Source organism: Peromyscus californicus, unplaced genomic scaffold, assembly GCF_007827085.1.
Source record: "Peromyscus californicus insignis strain IS unplaced genomic scaffold, ASM782708v3 Scaffold_21__1_contigs__length_65335640, whole genome shotgun sequence".
In the NCBI taxonomy this organism is placed as follows: Eukaryota; Metazoa; Chordata; class Mammalia; order Rodentia; family Cricetidae; genus Peromyscus; species Peromyscus californicus.
In genome coordinates, this window is record NW_026294514.1 from 33,351,097 (window position 1) to 33,372,768 (window position 21,672).

The 21,672-nt window shown below is 39.6% G+C and overlaps 1 protein-coding gene across 11 annotated transcripts in view; it reads right to left on the reverse strand.

Moving 5' to 3' along the window:
* The window catches only part of Dock10 (dedicator of cytokinesis 10), a 250,555-nt gene that overhangs the window by 153,853 nt on the left and 75,030 nt on the right, over nucleotides 1-21,672 (reverse strand). The window contains exon 1 of one of the 11 annotated variants that reach the window (XM_052750008.1): nucleotides 11,659-11,760. The exons of 9 other annotated variants lie outside the window; for them this stretch is intronic. In XM_052750008.1, coding sequence (XP_052605968.1) covers nucleotides 11,659-11,745 — 87 coding nt within the window. In that variant the 5' untranslated portion in view covers nucleotides 11,746-11,760. Of the gene's footprint in view, nucleotides 1-11,658; nucleotides 11,761-21,672 lie in introns of those variants that run through there. One more of the 11 variants, XM_052750007.1, reaches the window with a different exon arrangement.

A 21,672-nucleotide genomic window follows, 5' to 3' on the forward strand; every position in this document is an offset into this window, starting at 1 on the left:
TAATTTCTAGCGAAGGGTAGTATCATGAAAATCTGGATTTTTTTCATCATAGCAATTCAAAATCAACTGGTGAAGAAACAACACTGAAGGAAATAAGCATTTGGAATATAGTACCCTTAAAGATCACATGACCGAACTGCCAACCTTTCTCCAGAATAGAAGCACAGCCCAATTAGAAATTAACCTAGACTAGCCTTGTTTTAGCAAGGTTCAAAGTCTATGGGAGGATGTGGTTGTAGGCTTTCTGTGAAAAAAGTGAGAATGCCTGCCTCACCCCTGTGGGCTATGAGACTATGGGCGTGGTGATTAAAATCTTCATGCCTTAGTTTATATATGTGTAAAATGACTGAGTAGGGGCTACCCTGGAAGATGAAATGATGTTGTACTTCTTAGAATAATACTTATCTACAAGACTTTTCCTGAGTGTTAAATAAAGACTGGCTTACAATTTTTAAATTGAAAGCACCTGTAATGTGTATAGGACACAATAAACACGTGTTTCACAGTTAAGTATGCATCTCTTCATCCAGATCCAGGAATAACCTAGATTATATCTGAGAGAAATAAGCACACATAAAATCCAAGATGTGTTTAGGGTATCTTTGCAACATTATCTTCCTTACAAGATGGAGAAATGTATTCAGCTTCATTGAAGAATGACAAGAAAGGCAAGTAGATTGATGGTGGTCATGCCTAACCAGGGAAAATATTAAGTATGGCCTTTCAAAAGAAGTAATCTTCAAGAATCATGAGTAATGGGGAAAGGTATTATTAATCTGTATGGAGATTTAGAAAGGACATTAAGACTAGGAGAGGGTCTGGAATAAATCAGTGGAGGACTGTGTGCAATATGTCATGGATTTATTAAATTCTTCAGTGCTTCCTCAGAGTTAGTTAGCTGTCAGTATTTTGCGCATCATTTGTGTTTTTGTTGTTTGGAAACTGGAGTAAGGTAAGGTCCTGGATCAAGTGTTGCTGCAAACGGGAGGACAAAGAAAGGAATTGTCTCAGGAGGTGAACAGTTCGAAGAAATCTTGATGATGCTTCTGGATCCACACATGAGATTAGAACTGGAATCTATACCATCTATGCTTCTAAGACTTAGTTACGCTGCCAGGGCATGGCCTGATTCAGAAAGCATGACGGATGAAACTATGAACACTTATTAAAACTGTTTTTCTCAAGTTTATAGCAGAATAAAAATTGCTTGTTTATTATTGCTTAATAAGAATGAGAATAAATATTATATAATAGAGTAACTTCACAAGACTTCATAAGGAAAACTAATTATCGACATAGATTGAAACATCACTAGCTTGCTGCATTTGGGTGGTACTGTAGCATTCAGGATGTTGTTGTTTTTAATGTTTTTGGATGAACATGTGTTGCTTTCATCATGCTAAAAAGGATGAACTTGGTTTTTCAAAAGAATCAAGACTTCATTAAACACTGGGGAGTTATTTGATTTTAAAACTGTTTACCCTTTGAAAATCCACCAGAGAGGAAGCCCAGAAATATCACAGTGGGGCTTCACATAGAAATTCAACCACTAACAGATTCAAGTAATTACAACAAAAAATACACAAAACACGGGGGAAAAAGAGACCAGAGAAAATAATTACAGATTGGGCTTGCGGTTCTAGAAGCTCATGCCAGCAAAACAGAGAGGCACAATTAGCGATTTAATAACTGAACTATTTTTAGCTTTGTAGGGAACCATAACATCTGGTGAGTTACTTAAACACCATCCTGAAGTGGTGCTTGAAGCACAGGATTCCAGTTGGAAACTCCAGTGGGAAGTTTAGACTCTCATACCTACCAGCTATGTGACTTGGGCAAGTCATATGAATCTTGGCTGAAGTTAATCAGGATGAATAAAAATAAAGACCAAGGAGATATATGTCAGCATGGTAGACGAACCACAAGACACCAGCAAAATAGAGACTTGTTTTATTTGAAAATTGTCTTACTCAAAGACTTATACCCAAATCAAGTCCCAATCAAGCTGTCACACCAAGAATATTGAGTTCTTCATTTATCAAGAACTGTACTATGTATTTTACATTTATGATCTAAATTTCCCTTAAAATATATTGAAAATGAATGGTTCTAATAAAAATAAAAGAAGTAATAAATTCAAATAAAAAGGGGACAGCTGTCCCTGTGTATCTTCTAACTAAGTCAAGCCAGGCCTCTTTACGCCCTTTAGGAAAAGGTATATGTAGCTGAAGTATGCCTATCAGCAATTCAACACTACTTTCAGAGTCTGCTGTTGTTTGCTCGGTGAAACAGCCTAGATCTGACAGTTTTTTTATACTGTCAGATCACAAGACAATGATCAAATTTAGAACTGGTTTTATATTAAACTCATTAGCTTCGCAGATACAAATTTCCAGAGCAAAAGTAATGTTGTAAAAGTTATAATTTGAATTTCATTCTACAGCTCTAACTTCCATAAATACAAATGACTCTGTCTACTGTTGGGAGCTATTTGGGAAAGGCTGAAAGAGTCAGGAGAGTAGAACAGTGTCTACAGCCAATCCTTTGTATTTGGAGACCACGTATGCAAACCTGGGTTCTTAATTGGAAGTGTAATCAGGGGAAGTGAGTCTTTGGAACTTTCTAGGAGATCACTCTAGTTCTGTTGTTCTACACCAGCTATTCCTAGTTCTCATTAAAACCTGGTCTTTTCAAAGAAATAGTATGAAAAGAGTTTTTCCCCTACACTTGAGAAGTTTCATGATCTTTCTGTGTCACACTGTGTATCCTGTGGTGCTACTTGGGACTTACCAGTCTTCTCTGATTCCTCCCCCACCACACACACACACACACACACACACACACACACACACACACACACACCATTTCTACATATCTGAATCTTTATTCATGTCCTGTCATTTATTGTCATAGCATTAACATTATATATAAATGCCTTTTGAGAGTATATAACTAATACATGACTAATATAAATAATGACACAGGACAACAAGCATAAACCAAAATATACTTTAGGATGAGTAGAGTGGGCTCTATTAGCACCCAAGAGAATTCAGAATTTAGAGTGAACAGCTTTCAGTGACTAAGCTATTTAGAGGAATCCTAAACTAATCATAGTCATAATCATTCCTATTTTGAGTCCATCAGAGCACTTTACAAACAACACAGTGGTCAAATAACTTCAGTGTTTGGCTGGAAAGATGGCTCAGTGGTTTAGAGCACTGGCTGCTCTTCCAGAGGACTCAAGTTCAATTCCCAGCACCCGTATTGTGACTAACAATGGTCTGTAACTCCAGTTCCAGGAGCTCCCACACTCTCTTCTGACCTCTGCTGGCACTGCACACATGGGGTGCACAGACACACAGACACACACACACACACACACACACACACACACACACACACACACACACACTCAGGCAGGCAAAACACCAATACACATAAAACAAAAACTAAAATATGAAATAAAAAACAAATGAGCTTCAGTGTTATCAAGATAACAAGCTACCAGGCATGGTGGGGGAGAGGGAGAGAGAGAGGGAGAGGGAGAGGGAGAGGGAGAGGGAGAGGGAGAGGGAGAGGGAGAGAGAGAGAGAGAGGTAAATTTCTTAGAAGAAACAAAACCTCTAAATGAACAAGAGTTCTTTAGAAGTTCTTTAGATGCTAACAGAACCCAAGACTCTTTTGCCTTAATGTGATTGGAATGGGGCCAATTTCCACACTATTTGTGTTTAAAACAAATGGGAAGATTGGAGAGAGCCCTCACAGCTGCATCTATGGCCACAGCTGTCACCCCGTGGTCGTGTGACAGATTTAATTCAGCCTTTCATCAGGGGGAGTTCCATTGGACAACATCTCAGAAGCCTGAGCTTCAGAAAACAAGGCCAGTTTTTCTTCCCAGAAAGGAAATGATTAAGTAAGGCATAAGGCATCTTTTGCCGACCCTTGAACCTTCTTTCTGTCCTGAACCACAGAGTTTCATGAGAATGGAAAAACATTAGCTAAATCAAAGTTAAGAACGATACAGCTGGGCAAACTCAGATTAAGCCATTTCGAAATGGTTCCCTTGGTAACAAAGACAGACAGATCACAGAAGAAATCAAGCAGTAGTTGCTCTTTAAGTATTAGTTCATTTCAGAAATGTGAATGACTATTAACCAGATAAAGTATATAAAACTTATCAACTATATGAGATTAATATGATTAATTTTTCATATTTAGTTGAATTTCATTAGAAATCAAAGACAAACCAGTCTTTAAGAATTTATTGTATAAGGGATACTCTCAAATTTAATTCAGTTTTGCAGTCTTGTTTTTTTTTTTAGGGAAATCTGACCTATTATATTTCTTTGGAACATGTCAAAATGTCCACAGATCTGCATAGCAAATGAAAATTTAAACCAATGACAGTAACTGTTTCTCCATACAATGGTGGTGCTTATAAAGATATAGAAAATATCCAACAAGACCTGAATCAAATTAAATTACATGTCTCATTTAGTTTTCTAGAAACACTTGAGAGATAATAAATATCATTAAAAATACATCACAAGCCAATTACAAGCCTGCCTGACACCAGGGAAATTAATGCCTTAGAACAAGCTGCAGGGAACTTTAAATTAATTTATAGGAGGTCTGTGATAAAAGCCACCGCCAGCTTATCCTCTGGCACCATCTTAATAGTTTGACAGTCATACAAACTTTCCTTCACAGGTCAAGTTGTTGTTGTTGCTGTATTAGTTGTTGTTGTTGCTGTTGGTGTGTGTGTGTGTGTGTGTGTGTGTGTGTGTGTGTGTGTGATGTACAGACTTACACATAAGCACAAACCAAATATGAACAGTTCTTCCAACTAGATTTTACATTTTCAGCAAATTTTCTCCAAATGATGACCCATTCTTTGTGGTCTCTTCCTTAAAGACTAGTTGTGATGGGTTTGATCATTAAAATCACCAGCTTCTCTGATGGTCAAAAGGGATGGAGCCCAAGCAAAGCCCATGCAACCTTTCCCTCTGGAATTCCCAAATCTTCAGTGAAGGAATGACAGGGTTGAGAAAAAACCTGGAAGCTGTACATCTCTGGGGCTGAGTTTCACAAAAACTGTCCATTGTGCCCAACTACCAAGACAACAAACAGGGTTTCCACTGCCTTGGTGGCTCTGATTTCCTTACTGGCTCTTCCCCAAGCCTACCTACTTCTGGCCTTCATTTCCCATCTCTGGACTGTGTCTGTTTATGTGAGTAGATTTCTAATTCTTGCAATTAAAAGAATTTACTCGGCGATACCAGGAGCAGTACCTACCACAGGGGCCTATTATTTTCCAAGTTTATTCGAATTTGAATGCTCATGTACAACCCCTTGCAGCCAATGACTTCTGCCTTTGAAATGCAGGAAATCAACGGCTGTGTATTATTGATACATCCCAATACCATTTCATCCTGCGAGAAAAAAAAATACACTAGATATCATGTGCTCTATGAGTGAGAGGTTTCAATAACTTTTTGGCTTTCCAAGGTCAGACACGAAGGGCAGCGCTAATCTCTAATTTTCTATCAGAACAAACTCATCCAACCATCACTTTACCATGATGCCAGTAGATGAAGATTTTTGAAGTCAGACAAAGAAAGTATATGGCCATATTTGCTTTCAGTGCTGACAGTAGCAGGCTATAATTTTGCCCTCCATAGGAGGTACCTGTTTGTGCTAGGGGTGCTGAAATATCTCTTTGGTTTGTAACAACGTCTGGAAGCCATGCTCAGGCTCAGTTCACTTTGCTTCATTCTGTTATATTCATCTCAGGAGTCACATTTGGGGTGACTGTTATATTAAGACTAATTCATACATGTTCGCTTACAGAAAAAAATAGAGCTACACCAAAACACTTAATAATAGTAGCCATAGTCACTGTAATTTAGTTTACCATAAATGGCAATAATAATTGCTTTCTTATTGGTGCCATTATGGTCAATGACAAGGACTATGATATACAAGTTAATGCTCTCTCTCATTGAGTACCTGTATTAATTCTAGAAATCATCATCACAGTTGGTTACTTTTTTCCCTTGGATCTGAAAACTTGTGCAACCTGAGCAGTAAGTTGATGGGAGAGTTGATATTTAAGTTCAGTTAAGCTTGAAGACTGTGGTACACTCTGTCAGCAATTTGTACTTGCAAGGGCCAAAAATCAAACAAACAAATGAAAAACAAAACCAAAACCAACAACCCAGAATTTATTTTCCTGTTGGGAATATTCTAGACTAGAGCTGTAGTTTTGGGTACCATTTCTGCTCACTTTGTGATTTTTCTTTTCTTTTCTTCTTTCTTTCTTTCTTTCTTTCTTTCTTTCTTTCTTTCTTTCTTTCTTTCTTTCTTTCTTTCTTTCTTTCTTTCTTTCTTTCTTTCTTTCTTTCAATAGTGTAGAGCAGTAGAAGTCTATAAAATGGCATGAGGTCATTGGATCCCTCAGGAAAGAATTTGGCAGAGAGGGAAGACAAGAACTTATTTATGGGAGGGCAAAGAAAAGATAAGAAGAGAAAATGAAAAGGTAGATTCAGGAGCTGTATAATGAAGGCTGATAATACTGTGTCAGGATTCACACTGGAAATTGCCAGTCACTGAGTGACTCTCGTGTTTGCATGTGTGTATGGGGTATTACATATTCATGTAGGTATGTGTATGTTTGTATGAGGGTATATGTGTGTGTGTGTGCGTACATTTGGAGGTGAGTGGTTAATGCCAGGTGTCTTCTTCAATGGCTCTCCATCTCATTCTTTTTGAGACAAGATCTCTCATCGAACCCCGAGCTCACCTATTGGGCTAGGCCGACTACTCTATGAGCTCCAGTCTCTACAGCCACCCTAACTGGGGTCCTCATGCTTATACAACAACCACTTTACTCACTGAGGCAACTGACCAGCTCTCAAGGCAATCCTTTTAAAAATCCCATATCAGGAATGATTTGGTACCATGACCTCACTGTGAACCTTCTACTCTAACAAATGGCCCATCTTACATTCTGATAGAGAGGTGGTTCTTCTCTGAATTAATTCTTCTCTTTCCCATCACAGTCAGCCTCAAGGAAAGGGAGGTCGTTCTTGGAGACATTACAGACTCCCCTCCCAAGTCCAGTTTGGAGGCAGCCATTCCACAGCTCCCCAGCATCAGAGCTACCCGCCCCCTTTCTGCTGTCCACTCAGATTCCCCTGATCTGCCCTCACATACATTCTTAGGCTGGATCAAGTTCCAAAGCACACTTCTCTTTTTTGTGCATGGTCTGACTGGGTTCAGAAGTCCCTGGTAACTCCCTCTTCTTGGTATTCTTTCAAAGTACCATTTTGTGAATTTCATCCTTGCAATCCAGTTTTGTTTCAATTCTGCCCCAATCTCCCTTCTTATTTCCCAAGCATCACCCTGTCCAATGGTAGGGTGCTTGCCTAATATGTTCAAGGCCCTGGGTTTGATCCCCAGTGCCACAAGAAAAAAACAACAACAAACAAACAAACAACAACAACAAAACATTAACACATCACTCCTGGTCCTTACTCTGTGCTTCTCTTTTGCTAAGTAGCTCCTTAAACAGTGGCATAAATAGACACCCTGCTCTAGATGTTTGTATACAACAAGCAGTAACAGCAAAGGAGGATATGTGACCAGGAAGGGAGATGATTCACATAAGCCTACCAAAGTTCTCCTGGATCAGTACTTTAAAGCTGACCTGAGGGACCGCCGCAGAACGGGGCAGCTCACTGTGATGACTATAAGAACCTAATACAAGTCTCTCCAATTAGTAGCTGCCTAGAGTTTTCATTTCCTTAAGTGCTCACAGGCAACATTCCTAAGGAGCGGATAAACTGTCATGCATATCCATTCTTTCCCAAACACCCAGAAATCCTGCAGATTAATAATCCACAAGCCAGTGACAATTTTAAAACAATGAATCATTTTTATTTTTAAAACTTCTGCATTTGCTTCTGACTGTGCGGATGACACACATAATAACTCAACTTAATCGTGGGTTTGATCTTTCCAAATTAGGCCATGAAACTGACAAAGGAAATGATCTTTTCATTAAGACCTCCTATGTACTAGAGATCATGTTAAATAATCCTGATGAAAAATAAAAGTAAACAAATAAATGTAGTTTATGAAACAAAACAAAACAAAACAAAACCATCAATTGGAGGGAGCACGGCATACACAGCTCTAAGATTCAAGGTTGGCGATGACCTCACAAATAAGTTTCACTTCTCCTGAACATTTCTCACAACACAGAACTGTCTAACTTATGTGCTGCCTCTGGAAATATGAAGGTATTTCTTACTCAATGCATTTGAAAGTTGAGCAGATAAGCTAAGCTTCCAAACAACTTAAAATTTCATGCAAAGGAGTGATGTAATGATGGTTTCATTTTATTTTCTTGAGGTGCTGGGAGGTCTAACCTAGTGCCTTGCATGTTAGGCAAACCCTCTACCATTCAGCTATCTCACCAGTCCTCAAAATAATAAAAATTCCAACAGAGTAAATTATACAGCTTTAAATGGCATTTGAAAGACACAGAATGCATGAAGACTGTCCGTCTGGGTCAAGAGAGTATAAAATTTGAGAGGCATATGTCTCAGAAACTTCGAGTTCTGAATAAGTATTCTAGATTATTATGAAATTAAGTAAATTTTAAATTTGCCTAAGAGCAGGGATTGAATGTGGTGCCAATGTTCACATGATCATTACAAAGGCTGGGCGGAGGGTGGGAGGAGGCAGGGGGAATGGTGGTAAGTATATCCAACCATCATCTTCCACAATTTAAAAGCATACAGTTTTTGATTCGCTAGCATGAGTTTTGGTCTCTGTTGGGGAACCCTGTCACTTGATCTACATCTTCTCTACCACCTCTCCAGGAGGCTCCGAGGGCAATCTAGGGGTTCCATTTAGTGTTTAGAAGCTTAGATACACGCGCAGTGGAAAGTTCCACCTGACTCCGGGTAAGCTTCTGCTAACCTGGGTGTGAACAGTAGAGGAGATGGCACACTCTGAGGCGATTTCTATCCCATCCACACACGGAATTCTGGGATCCTGGATCACCAGACAGTCAACACATCCAGATGTATCTTTTTTGAGTAGCTGTGTTATCAAAATTGCTCCTCCCACGTGACAGAACCCCCTACACTGTGGCTTCAACTGAGCTACTTAGAAGAAACCTGCAGTACAATGGTGTCATTTTCCCCCGGCCCTTGGAAATAACAATACTTAAAGAATAATAATTTTACCTTTTGCAGCTTTCAAACTAGGCTCAGAAGGCATAAAGGAAATTCTAACAAGCATCTCAAGACAGGGTGGGTGTTACAGGGACACAGAAGGCATAAATGTAATTCTAATAGGCAATCTAAGATGGGATGGGTGTTAGAGGAACATTTCTCAAAAGGGGAAACAGAGGTTCAGAGTGATTTAAATAATCTGCACGTGAGTACAGAGAGAGGGAGAGTCAGACTGACCCCGAGGTGTCTAATGACTTGTTTCACTTTCTTGGAGTCTGTTTTCCAAAATGAAAGCCACGTCTTAGGAAATACTTGAGGGTGGATTGAATAATTCTCTACTCAATAGAAGAGAAAGCCTGTGAGAGTAGATATCCCTATCTTAGGCAGACCAAAACCAGGCAAGTGTAGCAGGAAAGTCCCTAGTGCCTTCCACAGAAGAAAGCTAATCACTGTATGAATGATCTTAATTAAATTTGAATGCATTGCTCCTGAATGCTGTGGGAAAACACCAGATCCTTATTGGCTGCTTCTCCCATAGTACTCAGTAGCAATACGTTCAAATTCAATTAAGATAATTCATAGAGTGATTAGCTTCATTATACTGCGAGACACTGGGGACTGTCCTCTTGCCAATACTGTATGTGTGGTGGATGTAAGATAGACTCATTCTTCTCCTGTGTCTTGTCTCTTTTAGTGGAAACAAAAAGCAAATCTCATTGTGACGTAACCCACAGGGTTTCTAAATACTGAGAAAGACACAGCAGGAGAATTATGTTTCCTGGACTGATCTGAAGGTTGAAACCATCACACACCAAGAGAATTTTTGAAACGATTATACTCTTTAGGAGACTAAAGAGAAACAACTGAAGATGCGCTTACAGAACTGGTCAAGAGGACACAACTGAGCTCACATTTCTGGCAAATGGGGAGCAAATTCTGGGGGGTAAACCCAGGCCACATGCTCGAGGAACAATGCTGAGGGACGTGATTGTTTGAGTTTGTCTAACACAGATATGCACTACTGAGATAGAAACTGAACAAATAGCACAGTGCCAATGTTACAAGAAAATAAATGCTGCTAATAAGTGCTGTTCCTTTTTAATGTATTCCAAACCATTGTATAAGAAAAGCCATGTATGTATTTGTGTGTGTGTGTATGTATGTATATATGTATGTGTGTGTGTGTGTGTGTATGTGTGAAATCACATCTGTTTTTCGACTTAGGCATTTGCATCAGTAAAGAGTTTTATCAGGTGTTTTGTTTTTAACCCCTTGAAAAGCAGTTGTCAACCAGACAATCAGTCTTTCCCACCAAGGACACTTGATAGGAGTTGTATTTCAGAGCATTGCCACCAAGACCTCATAGAGAAAGGACAGGGATATTACTAAATGTCTTTCAGTTTGTAGAAGAACCCCCATAATAAGTATGTTCAAACTCCAAATGACCATTGATTTCGAGGTTGAGGACTGCTCTGAAGGTGTCGTACAGAACTCGATCACCTCTGTGAAGTGATCAACCTTCTAAAATGAGCTATTCAGTAACATTGCTGCAGCCTTTGCCATAGAAAGTGAACCTTCCTCATTACAGGAGGTACTTTGTCAATTGGCTACCACTGAGTTCTACAGAATTCTAGATGTGTATCTGTAAGGACATGTGTCTGTCCATAGTTTTCCTTTCATTTTGCAAGAATAAGAAGAACCATTTTCTTAGTCAAATAAAATCTTTTTTGAACTTTATAATATTCCTTAGCTCTGTTGATGAAAATCTTTTTATAGTTGGAATTATTCTTTCTAAGAATGTTAAAGTAAGTTCTTGGTACATAATGAAAATAGAGTATCAATATTTAAGAAAATATAATAGTAAACAAATCAGTACATTGGGGTCTTAATTTAGGGAACTGAAGACTATATTTAAGAAAGAGAGTGAGTGGAGCGTACAACTCACACTTGAAATCCCTTACTCAGAAGCTGAAGCAGGAGGATTGCTGGGAGCTTAAGTCAGCCTGGACTCCATAGTCATTGCAGGTCAGTCTAGATTACAGTGTGAGACTCTGTCTCAGAAATATAAACCCCAAAGTCAAACCAAAACATAGATCTAAAAGCAAGCAAATAGAACCAAGACAAACAATTTCAGAAATAATAATACATAAATGCCCTAGGTGAATTCCAATCACTCTAGCAATGTTCAGATTAAGTCCAGTACCAGTATTTTTCAATTACATAAAATTTGAAAACAACATGACTTTCAAAATAATTACTCAAGTTTTAAAAGTGCTATTTATGAGCCAAACAGAATATGCTGTTGTATAGAGAGCACTTTGTTCAGTAACTCATGGTAGAAACCCTCTCTAAAGCACACCGTTTTTCAGAGAAAACATGGGCAATAAGAGAAGTCTGATCAGATACCTACAGCACTAACCCTGTGGATTCCTTCTGGGTTCACTCTCTTCACTGTCCGCCTCTTCTTCCAAAATTCCTTTCCTCGGAAGCTCATCATATGCCTTGATATTGAGTCATAAAATATTTGAAAAGTGCCGATGTCCTTAGACCTTTTTCTTCTGAGGCTTCGCTAAGCAAGTTGACCAAAATCTCTCTGTTCCCCTAAGAAGGGAAGTGTTCGTGCTACGTCTATTATAACTCATCAGAAAGGAAAGGCAAACCCACAAGTCACCGCTTCCTGTGAGCCTCTAACTACCAGCTGTTGAACTCTGCTTTCATGCACAAGTTCTCCCTAGCCACCTGCTTTAATGCAAGACAGTGACACAGACCATTGATCATGTGTATGAACGATTCTAAACAGAACCCACCCTCGATCTAACCCTTCGATACCTATTAGAGGAGCAGGCCCACGATAGGATGTGACGTTAGAAGTCTGCTAACACACCATTTGATCTTTCTGGTGTAAGATTTATTTTTATTTTCAGGGTTGAAAAGTAGTATTTTGCAGCTTCTTATTTTTTAATCATAGAGTTGCTTAAGAAGCTATGGACCCAAGTGTTGGTGTAGGGTCAAGTGTTTAGAAATTGCCAAACCTGGCAGGGATCATAACTCTAGAAATGTATTTGTGGGTTCTCCTAACTATGGTTTTCCTCCAAATTCCTGACTCACAGTTTTAGTTGATAGGCAAAGCACCTCATAAGAAGCATATAAAAATCTCACGAAACTCCTAAGCAACTTCCTCTCTTTCTTTGTCTTTGCATATCATCTGTCTTCTATTCCTCTTTAGGCGCCACAGCTCTAAATCCTAGAGTCCCTCCCATGCCTCAGCTTCTGCAATTTAAAACTGGCTCATTTTGCTGGGGCTGTAGATCCATAGAAGAACTGATACAATGTATATGTGAGGCTGGATTTCAACTCCCAGCCTGAGGAAAAATAAATAAATAAATAAATAAAAGGAAGAAAGAAAGATTGCCTCATTTCTCTGTCCCTTTGGCTGTTGAACACAGCTTTCCTTAAAAAGAGGCATTACCAAAGAGCATCTGGGGATGTCAGCTAGACAGAACTCATGGTGACTGCAAAGGAGGGCAAACCCCATAGCTCAGTAGAGCATGGCCCATGGGATAGCCACAGGGGAGCTCTAAAATTCCCATCACCAGCATCCTGTGGCATCTTGGCCCATTCTAAGGCCCTTTTTCAGAAACCTGTTTGAAGATGAAAATAATGAGGACAGTGAGCAAGAATCATTGATAAACATAAACCCGATAATGGACCAATCACAAGGAGTCACTGTCAAGATCATCAGAAAAGAAACTTGATTCCAGTACAGGATCAGAATCGATTAAGTACTATTTTTGAGCATCATGGCATTTCCCGTAGTTTTAAGAAGCTGTGTTGGACAGAGGATCCCACTGGAGCTTGTAAAAGCCTGGGAGAGCTGTATAGAAATGACATTCTTAAGGAAGTTTTGAATAACAGGTGAGCATCAAGAAGGTAGGTACAAGGCAACAAATCTTGCAGGTAAGGCGTGAACAGGCATCAGCAGAGAATGGTCAGTGTCAGAGACTGATCTTTCTTGGCTAATTGCTCACCCCTTTAGGTCTCCTTTTCCTCCTTTATAAAACAGACATGTCATAGTCACTGCTTTGTAAAAATTTTAAGGATAACTGAAATAATGTTTTAAAAAGTCAACACACTATCTTGCCTGTTATATCATAAGCACTGTTACTAGTTAATATAGAGGCTAAGGAGTAGAGCAAAGCAAATATTAGGAAAAAGCTGGAAGTCAAGGTTACCTACAGCCAAGAGTTAAATAGGAGGAGTGGAGGGTTGGAAATTGAAGCCAGAGATGGTTCCTTTATGGATATGAATGTCAACATCATGAAAGTTTCTACTGTGTTTAAAAATGATAGTGACTACTGAGGGATTTCTAAACAATAATTAAGATGGCATTTTAGGAAGAATTGGGGAGCTGCAGACAGGATAGGCTGCAGAGACTAAATTTCTAAGGATCTGTATCAATCTACAACATTGACTCTAAGGAGGTTATAAAGAAAGACTTAGAGATCAAACAGAAAATAATGGAAGGAATTTGTTGAGTAAACAGTAGGCGCTGGGTATTGGCCCAAGTGCTTATTTAAACTCTAACAAACTGACCATGAAGTATGTTTGTTACTATTGCTATTTTCACCCTAGTCTTACATAGGAATATAGTTGGGGCCACAGTAACAGAAGTCCCAAAGCCAGTTAACAACATATCTAGGATTGAAATCTTGTAGGTTCCTGAGTTTGGCTATCAGAGAGATGATTCCTATTACAAGGGAATGAGAAGAGAGAGTTTCTTTATTTACACTGAATGTTCAATGCTGAATGTTGTGTCAAGAAGACAGAGGAGGATGTATTCCTAAAATGCAGGGAAGAGCCAGACTGGAGATATGAAAAGGAACGTCATGGATAGACTTCAATTGAGAGGTTGTAAAAGTAAATTGAATTTTACAGAAACTAATATAGAATGGAAATCATGATCCTAAAGTTGTTCTGAATATGGCAGATGGAAGGCAATTCAGAAAATACTGAGAAGCTATAGTGATTACCAGCACAGTGCAGAGCCCAGACATTCTGGTGAGAAGTATATGAATAAGGTTGTGAAGTACCTGAAGCAGGGATATATCTAGGGCCTGAGAAGAGATGTAGCATAAGAGGTAGTTAAAATAAAAATTATAATATTTGCAGGTGAATGGATAGAACCAGAAATAATCATTCAGAGTGAGATAACTATACCCAGGAAGACAAACTATACACATTGTCTCTTGTTTATGGATGTTAGTGTTGAGTCTTTAGTAATATGTGTCTTACTTGACACATATTACTCATAGAGTTCAGGAAATTAGTTAGATATTGGGGGGTTCTTTCCAGGATGGGATGTATAAGATGGGGGAGGAATAAATGGTTAAAAGGGAATAATGGAACAGGAAGGGTTAAACTGGGGTAGGTTATGAAAGGGCAGGATCTAAGAGAGAATATGGGAAATACTAAAGAAATTTCGAAAAAGTCATATGGAAATCTACTATTGTTGAAACTTCTTAAAATATACACACGTGAACACATATGAAAGGGGCTTAAAGGGACTTACCCTATAATAAGGTAAAAATCCCCTTACTAGGCACCAGAGGCTAACAAATCAAAAACCCATTTCCAGGAATGGAGCTGTTGACTAGTAAGGTCCTGTAGACACCCAAACATTATAGTCTATTGCCATTGCTCTGGGTTACCTTCCAGAACTTGATGACAAGATGCTATTGCTGAAGATACTGCATACTTGAGTCATAAAATATGGAGAATTCAAGCTTGTATTCACCTGGAGGCTTCATTCCCGCCTGGCTAGCTTCTCACAGTGCTGGAAGGTGATGTGCGTGCTATCAGAAGAGAAAAGTAGTGATCACCAGTCTTACCCAGCTGTGAGCCCTGTGTGCCACAGCGATGACTGGCCTGGTAAGAGAAGCCCACTGGCGCAGTAGTGGATCAAATATCATGAGAGTAAGCAAAAGCTTTCTGGTTGGATTTAAGGCCTGCTTCATAAGATGGAACTCATAACTGGCAATGTTATTGGGTCCAAGAAACTGGCTAGACAGGTCATGAGCCCTTAAGGAAAAACCTGCCACTATTATTCAGTTAAATGTACATGGTATTAAACCAGCTCCTAGTGACTCATCATTTTATACCTTCATTGGAGAAGCTTCTTTTTGCTGTAGGTGGCAATTGACACAGAGACCCACAACTGGTAAAGGTACAGAGAACAGGAGACAGAGGAATGCTCAGCCCTAAATGGGACATATCTGTCATAGCTCTTGTTCACAGTGTTCAGACATCATGTTGGAAGAAGGGACAGAAAGATTGTAAGAGCCTGAGGAGGATGGCTACAAGTAAATAGCATATTTTTTTTAGACTCAGCAGGGCACATATAAACTCACACTGGTTGTGACAGCATGCACAAGCCCTGCCAGGCCAGACCAAATGCCAGCAGGGAAATGGGAGGTTGGCACAAAGTCCCACCTTAGGTTGTGAGCTAATGGCAGCTAATCGCTTGTAGCAGAAGAATCAGATTTCTTTAAAGGTATGCATGTCCCCTGGTATGTCCACCATGCTCCATGGGAAGGCCATATATCCAAGAGCAAATGGGATTTCATGGGCTTTTGAAAAAAGAGGATAAAAAACTGAGTGGGTAGGAAAGGGAGATGGTTCTGGGCAGAGTTGGGGGAAGTGGTTAATATGATTAAACTACATTGTATAAACTTCTTAAAGAATTAATAAACACATACACAGACAGAATTAATAAACACATATCCAAAAAGTAAGAAACTCTCAGGGCTGTGCGTTCTTTTATATACATTCAAAGACTGTGCATCCAGCCAGGAAAGGTAGTACATTTTCAGTTTTCAATAGCTGTTTGGATGTTAAGACAGTCTTAACCATGCTTTAAAAGAATTAGGAATCAGAATACCAAGATGTCAGAAATTTCAGAAAATATGCTAGCAATCTGGTTTTCTTTAATTGATCTTATAAAAAAACTGTCACACTTAGAGATGAAAATCAACCCCTACTTATGGTCTCATAGTTTTCAAAAGTGAAAAAATCTGAGCACATCGGATTTCACTGATCCCTGCTTAGAGTTCTAAGAGTCTGAGATCTGGATGCTGGCAGTTCTTTGGCCTTTCTCAAAGCTCCAGGAGAGATACTGTTTCCAGGCCCATGGGGTGTTGCTGGCAAATTCATTTCTTGCCATTGGATGCCTGAAGTAGCCATGTTTCCTCTGTCTGCCACAGAGGGGTGGTGCTTGTCTTCTAGAGGCTACCCACAATCCTTGGCTCATGGTCCCTTTCTGAGTCAGAAGCAGTTGAACTCCTCTTACAATGAAAAGTCCCCTGGTCACGTGATGCTTCATCTTTCTAATCCATCTTCCGCTGCTCGCTGCTCTTGTTCTACAACAGGAGAATCCTGGGAGCCTGAGGCCTTTCGGGGGCAGCCTTATTCTTCTAGGATAATCCACAAAATGCTTATATTTCTAGGCTGCCTGGCTAGTAACCTGTTCTAGTTTGGTTTCTCTTGTGGTAAAATACCAAAAGCAACACGGGGAGGAAAGGGTTTGTGTGGTTTCTGACTCCAGGTTACAGTTTGCCATGGAGAGGAAGTCAGGGAAGGAACTCGAAGCGGCTAGTCACATCATACCCACAGCCAAGCACAGAGAGAAGCAAGCATGCCCAGGCTGCCTGCTTACTGCTGCTAATGCCCTCAGAGTTTTCTTCTCTTATACAGGTCAGGGTCCCGCCCACGACATGGTGTGCCCCACAGTGACCCTTCTCACCTCAATGAAGTCAAGACAAATACCCCACAGACATGCCCAGTCTAATCTAGATAATTCCTCCATTAGGCTCTTTTCTTCCTCACTTTTGGTTTTGGTGAATTGACGTTTAGAAGGAACCATCACACAACCCTAATTCATAACTTCAAAAACCTGTCACATTAACACTAGAAGATTAGTATTTGATTTTCCTTTTTTTTTTGAGACAGGGTTTCTCTTTGTAACAGCCCTGGCTTTCCTGGAACTCACTTTGTAGACCAAGCTGGCCTTGAACTCACAGAGATCCACCTGCCTTTGTCCCTCGAGTGCTGGGATTGAAGGTGTGTGCCACCATGCCTGGCCTTTTTTTAAAAAAATAATTAATTAATTTATTTTACATCCTGATCGAAGCATCCCCTCCTTCTCCTCCTCCCACTCCCTCCTCCCTGCTCCTCCTCAACCCATCCCTTCTCAGTATTCACCCAGAAAGTGGCAGGCCTCCCATGGGCATCAGCAAAGCATGGCATATCATAAGACCAGCACCTCCCCCTGCATTCAGGCTGGGCAAGGCAATCCAGCATGAAGAATAGGCTCCCAAGAGCCAGCTAAAGCACTACGTAACAGCTTAAGGATATCATCCACCTCAGCAATAGTCCGGCCCTTTGTGTGTTTAACTTTTCAAAGTATTTTTAAACTGAAGAATAGACTGAGAAGGAGGTGTAGATGAGGAAAACATTTGGCCTTTGAATGTGGTTTCCACTGAGCAGTTAGGTGGGATCTAGGTTTCTGCTGAGGTGAGAACGAGTGGGCGTATTAGAAATTTAGTTTGTAGATCATTTACTGGAAAAACAGCACAAGGAAATAAAGGTGAGAAAAATGAGGCGATGGCAGAAAGAAGCAAAATTGGAAGAGAGGGAGTGAAATACCAGGGGCCATCAAACATACGAGCAGACAACAAGGCAGTTAGCTAGAGAAAAAAACACTTTAAGAAGACCCTCTTTCATGGGCTCAATTACGCTATGTTTTAAAATTGCATTCAGTTATTCAGGCTATCCAATTTGCTAGTCACATCATCATTGCACCTAAAACTGGGCAGAAACTTGATAACGTCTCATAGATAATGTCTGTGAATGCATTTCCTAAAAATGACTAAAATATGAGAACTGAAATCTTCAGGGCTGCGGGTTCCATGTGTACACATGAGGCCGCACAGGTGTGCAAACCTGGATCTGAATACGTGTTAGCAGCACTTTCACTTGTAATGCCCACTTCATCTTTATTTCATGCTGTCTCTATTATCATTGGTTTCGGCTTTTCAGAACCTGCTGGTTACTTCCTTGCTGCTGGGGAATGGCTCAGGAGTTTATCTTGTATTTTTTTTTCTTTCTTTCTTCTGTTCCGGGTTGATTTTCTCTTTGCCTGCTGGGGGCTCACTGCGTTGTTTTTTTTTGCTCACAGGGAAAAGTGAGTCTGGTTCTCGGAGCACCTGCAAGCGCTCCTTACCACCACGAAGCACAGTTAGAGGAAACCGAGCAACAAGGCGGTACTTCCTCATCCTTTGTGGTCTCACTGGAGCATGGGCCCAGACAGAAGTACTATTCCAGTGACTAGCACTCAAGTCTCTTCTTCTGGTGTGAAAAGTCAACCAAACTGCACAGTTTCGAGTTAGCAAGGACTTCCTCACCAAATCCTCAACTTCTAACACACAATGCTTTCAGGGGGCATTGTTTGTAGAACACAGTTGTTTGTGTTTGTTTGTTTTCTTTTAGTGTACCTCTCCTTCAGATAATATTGATTTTAGAATTGAGTATTTTGGGCTTTCATGGGAAATAGAGAGTACCATTCCATATGCATCACACCGAGGGAGAATTTTGACAAGCTAAAAATAGAAGCATATGGTATAAGCATGTTATGTGTGTGGGAGTAGTGTGTCAGCTTAGTGTGTAAGTCTGTCAGTTGTGTGTGATGACTTTTTTGTAATGCATTCATTGCGTTAAAATAATTTATAGTAACCCATCCAGTTACATTCAGATATGTATCCCATTATAAGGGTATTTATTCATATTATCATCTGAATAGAATTCAGCAGGTGAAAATTCTGAGTCAGGGCCAGATGGGATAGCACATCGGGAAGGTAAGGAACTTGTTCCTTATCCTGTTTTAGAATCTAATAGCAATCAGAGAAAGGATTACATGTCTTCAGTCATGTACTTCCTCACTGGCCACAGACTTCTATCTTAGAAATAACATTGTAGTTTTACACATTTCACCATAAATCTCTTATTGTTAAAAACTGTGATTTTTAGAGTTTATTCATGATTAACCTCACAGTTTTTGAAGCCTTATTATAAAGAGTAGGGGCTGACATTCTGTGGAGACCAACTGTTTTAAGGAGTCATGTGTGTTTAAGTGTGTCCAGCATTAGTCTGCTCTGTTATTGAAAAGGAGAGCACTGTAAGGGTCAACCATTCACTATTATGGAAAGAAGAATCCAAATCACACCCGTTTGCCTCCATCCTGAGATGCCAGGGCACAGCAGCAATGAAATGATGACAACCTCAGAAACACCACGGCTGACACGGTATTCTTATACCTCTGGCTCTATCCTGAAGGAGCTGTGACGCCAACTCTTTGCTTAGAGCACAGTGTTCTTTTCCCACTACGTTTTATTCCAAAGACAGCACAGTTTTTCTTCTATGGCCTATAATCCTTTAAAAATAGTTATTTGCTGAAAACATGTATTCTGTATATTTATCAACCCCTCCCCCTCCCCCTTTCTTCATCTTGGAGAAGAACCTGGAAATCCCTCCAAGTTAGATGCTTTCTTTATTTTTCATAATGTTTTTATTTATTCTTTGAACATTTCATCCAATGTATTTTGGTCATTTTTTACCTACCTCCCCCAACTCCTCCCAGATCCTCTCCCACCTCCCTACCCACTCAACCAACAAATATTCATTTGTCCCTGTCCCTGTCCCTGTCCCTCTCTCTCTCCCTCACTGTTAAAAGTCTATCTAACTTCAGGAGACACAGGCTTTGGAAGTGACTTCATGCTTTCCTTATTTATTGTAAATGTACTTTAATTTATGTGACAACTACTTTTAGTGTTTGTTTTCAATTTGATATTCACTGTGAGCCAGAGCCAATGAAGCTGGTAACAAAATACTGTATTTCCTGCAGGCCGCCATGTTCACATATAAGACAGATATCAAAAAGCAGAGAATCAGTCATGAGCTTTGAACATTTCTTGTTTTTTTTTTTTTCATACTAGTGTGGTAAACGTATGCTCACAATGCCTTACAGAGATAATATGTAGGGTGTGATTAGGTAAGAACTCCACAGACTCTGCCTTTACCCAAGATGAGCTTTTCCAATTTACATCCAATATCCCATTCTTATGCCCAGACAGGTATATATGGATCCTTTATTTCCGTTGATTATATTGTTATGACACTTCTAATTTCTTTATTTTTAAATAGGACACTGAAAAAAAGATACACTTCTTATAATTCATATTTGTTTGAAATCCTGCATATGAGTGGACTAGATAATTTAGTTTCCTGAAGTCAGATTAGGTTGATTCATTTATCTGAGCAGATAATTTATTTTCAAAAAGGAGTAAAAGTGTCATAGCATGCATGGATGAGAACAAATGCCAGCAGCCAGCTTGACAATATGATCCTACATATATCCCATCTTATGGAAATGAAGCTTCTGCTCACCTTGGGAGGAGATTATAAGTTTAAAATGGGGCAGAGGTCATTTTATAATCACCCAACAGGTTCCTTGATATATTCTGAGTTTTTGAATGTTTGTGGATACATGAAATTTTATAAGCTTTACATCTCATCCTTCCAAGAACCTTTGAAAAACAAATTAAGTTGTTAATTTATAAATTTATATTTTATACAGTGTATTTTATTTACTTTTTTGAGTTGTTAGTCTACTTCCCCCATTGGTATATATTTATTGCATGTAATAGTGTGTTATATAAGATTATATAAGAATAAAATGCGTTTGAACCTTGGGGAGAAAAAGTCTATCTAGTTCTCTGTGTGTAGGTTGACTACTGCTGTGGGTAAGGCCTGCTCGGGAATGTCGTTGATATACCAGGTGTCATTCCATTGAAGAAAACTGACTCTCTTTCTCCCAGCAGATGAAGTAGCTCCTTAGCTAGGAGAGGAACTTCATGCCCACTCCCCCTCCTCCATGCTAGGATTTTGTCTGCATTGAGCTTGCATACATCTTGTGCATACTGTCACTGTCATTATAAGTTCATATGTCCACCTGCCCTGGTATGTCTGGAAAATAGTTTCCTTAAAGCCATCCACCACCTCTGGGTTTTCTGATCTAGATACTTGAGTCTTGAAGTGAGGAATGCGATGTAGACATTACATTTAAAGTTGCACACTCTGATGTCTCTTATTATCTGCAGGTTGAACAAATGTGGGTGTCTGGGTTAACTGCCTTCTGCCACAGAGGTAGCTTCTCTGATGGGGGTTGAGCAATGTATTGTCTGCAAACGCTTTGCCTTTTGCATCATAGTATCATCTCTCTATCTTTTGAAGAAGAACTGAAAGACATTCTTGGTTGGAGCAGATGATTTCTTGCATAGATGGTCAGGTGAAAACATACAGCTATACTGGGCTA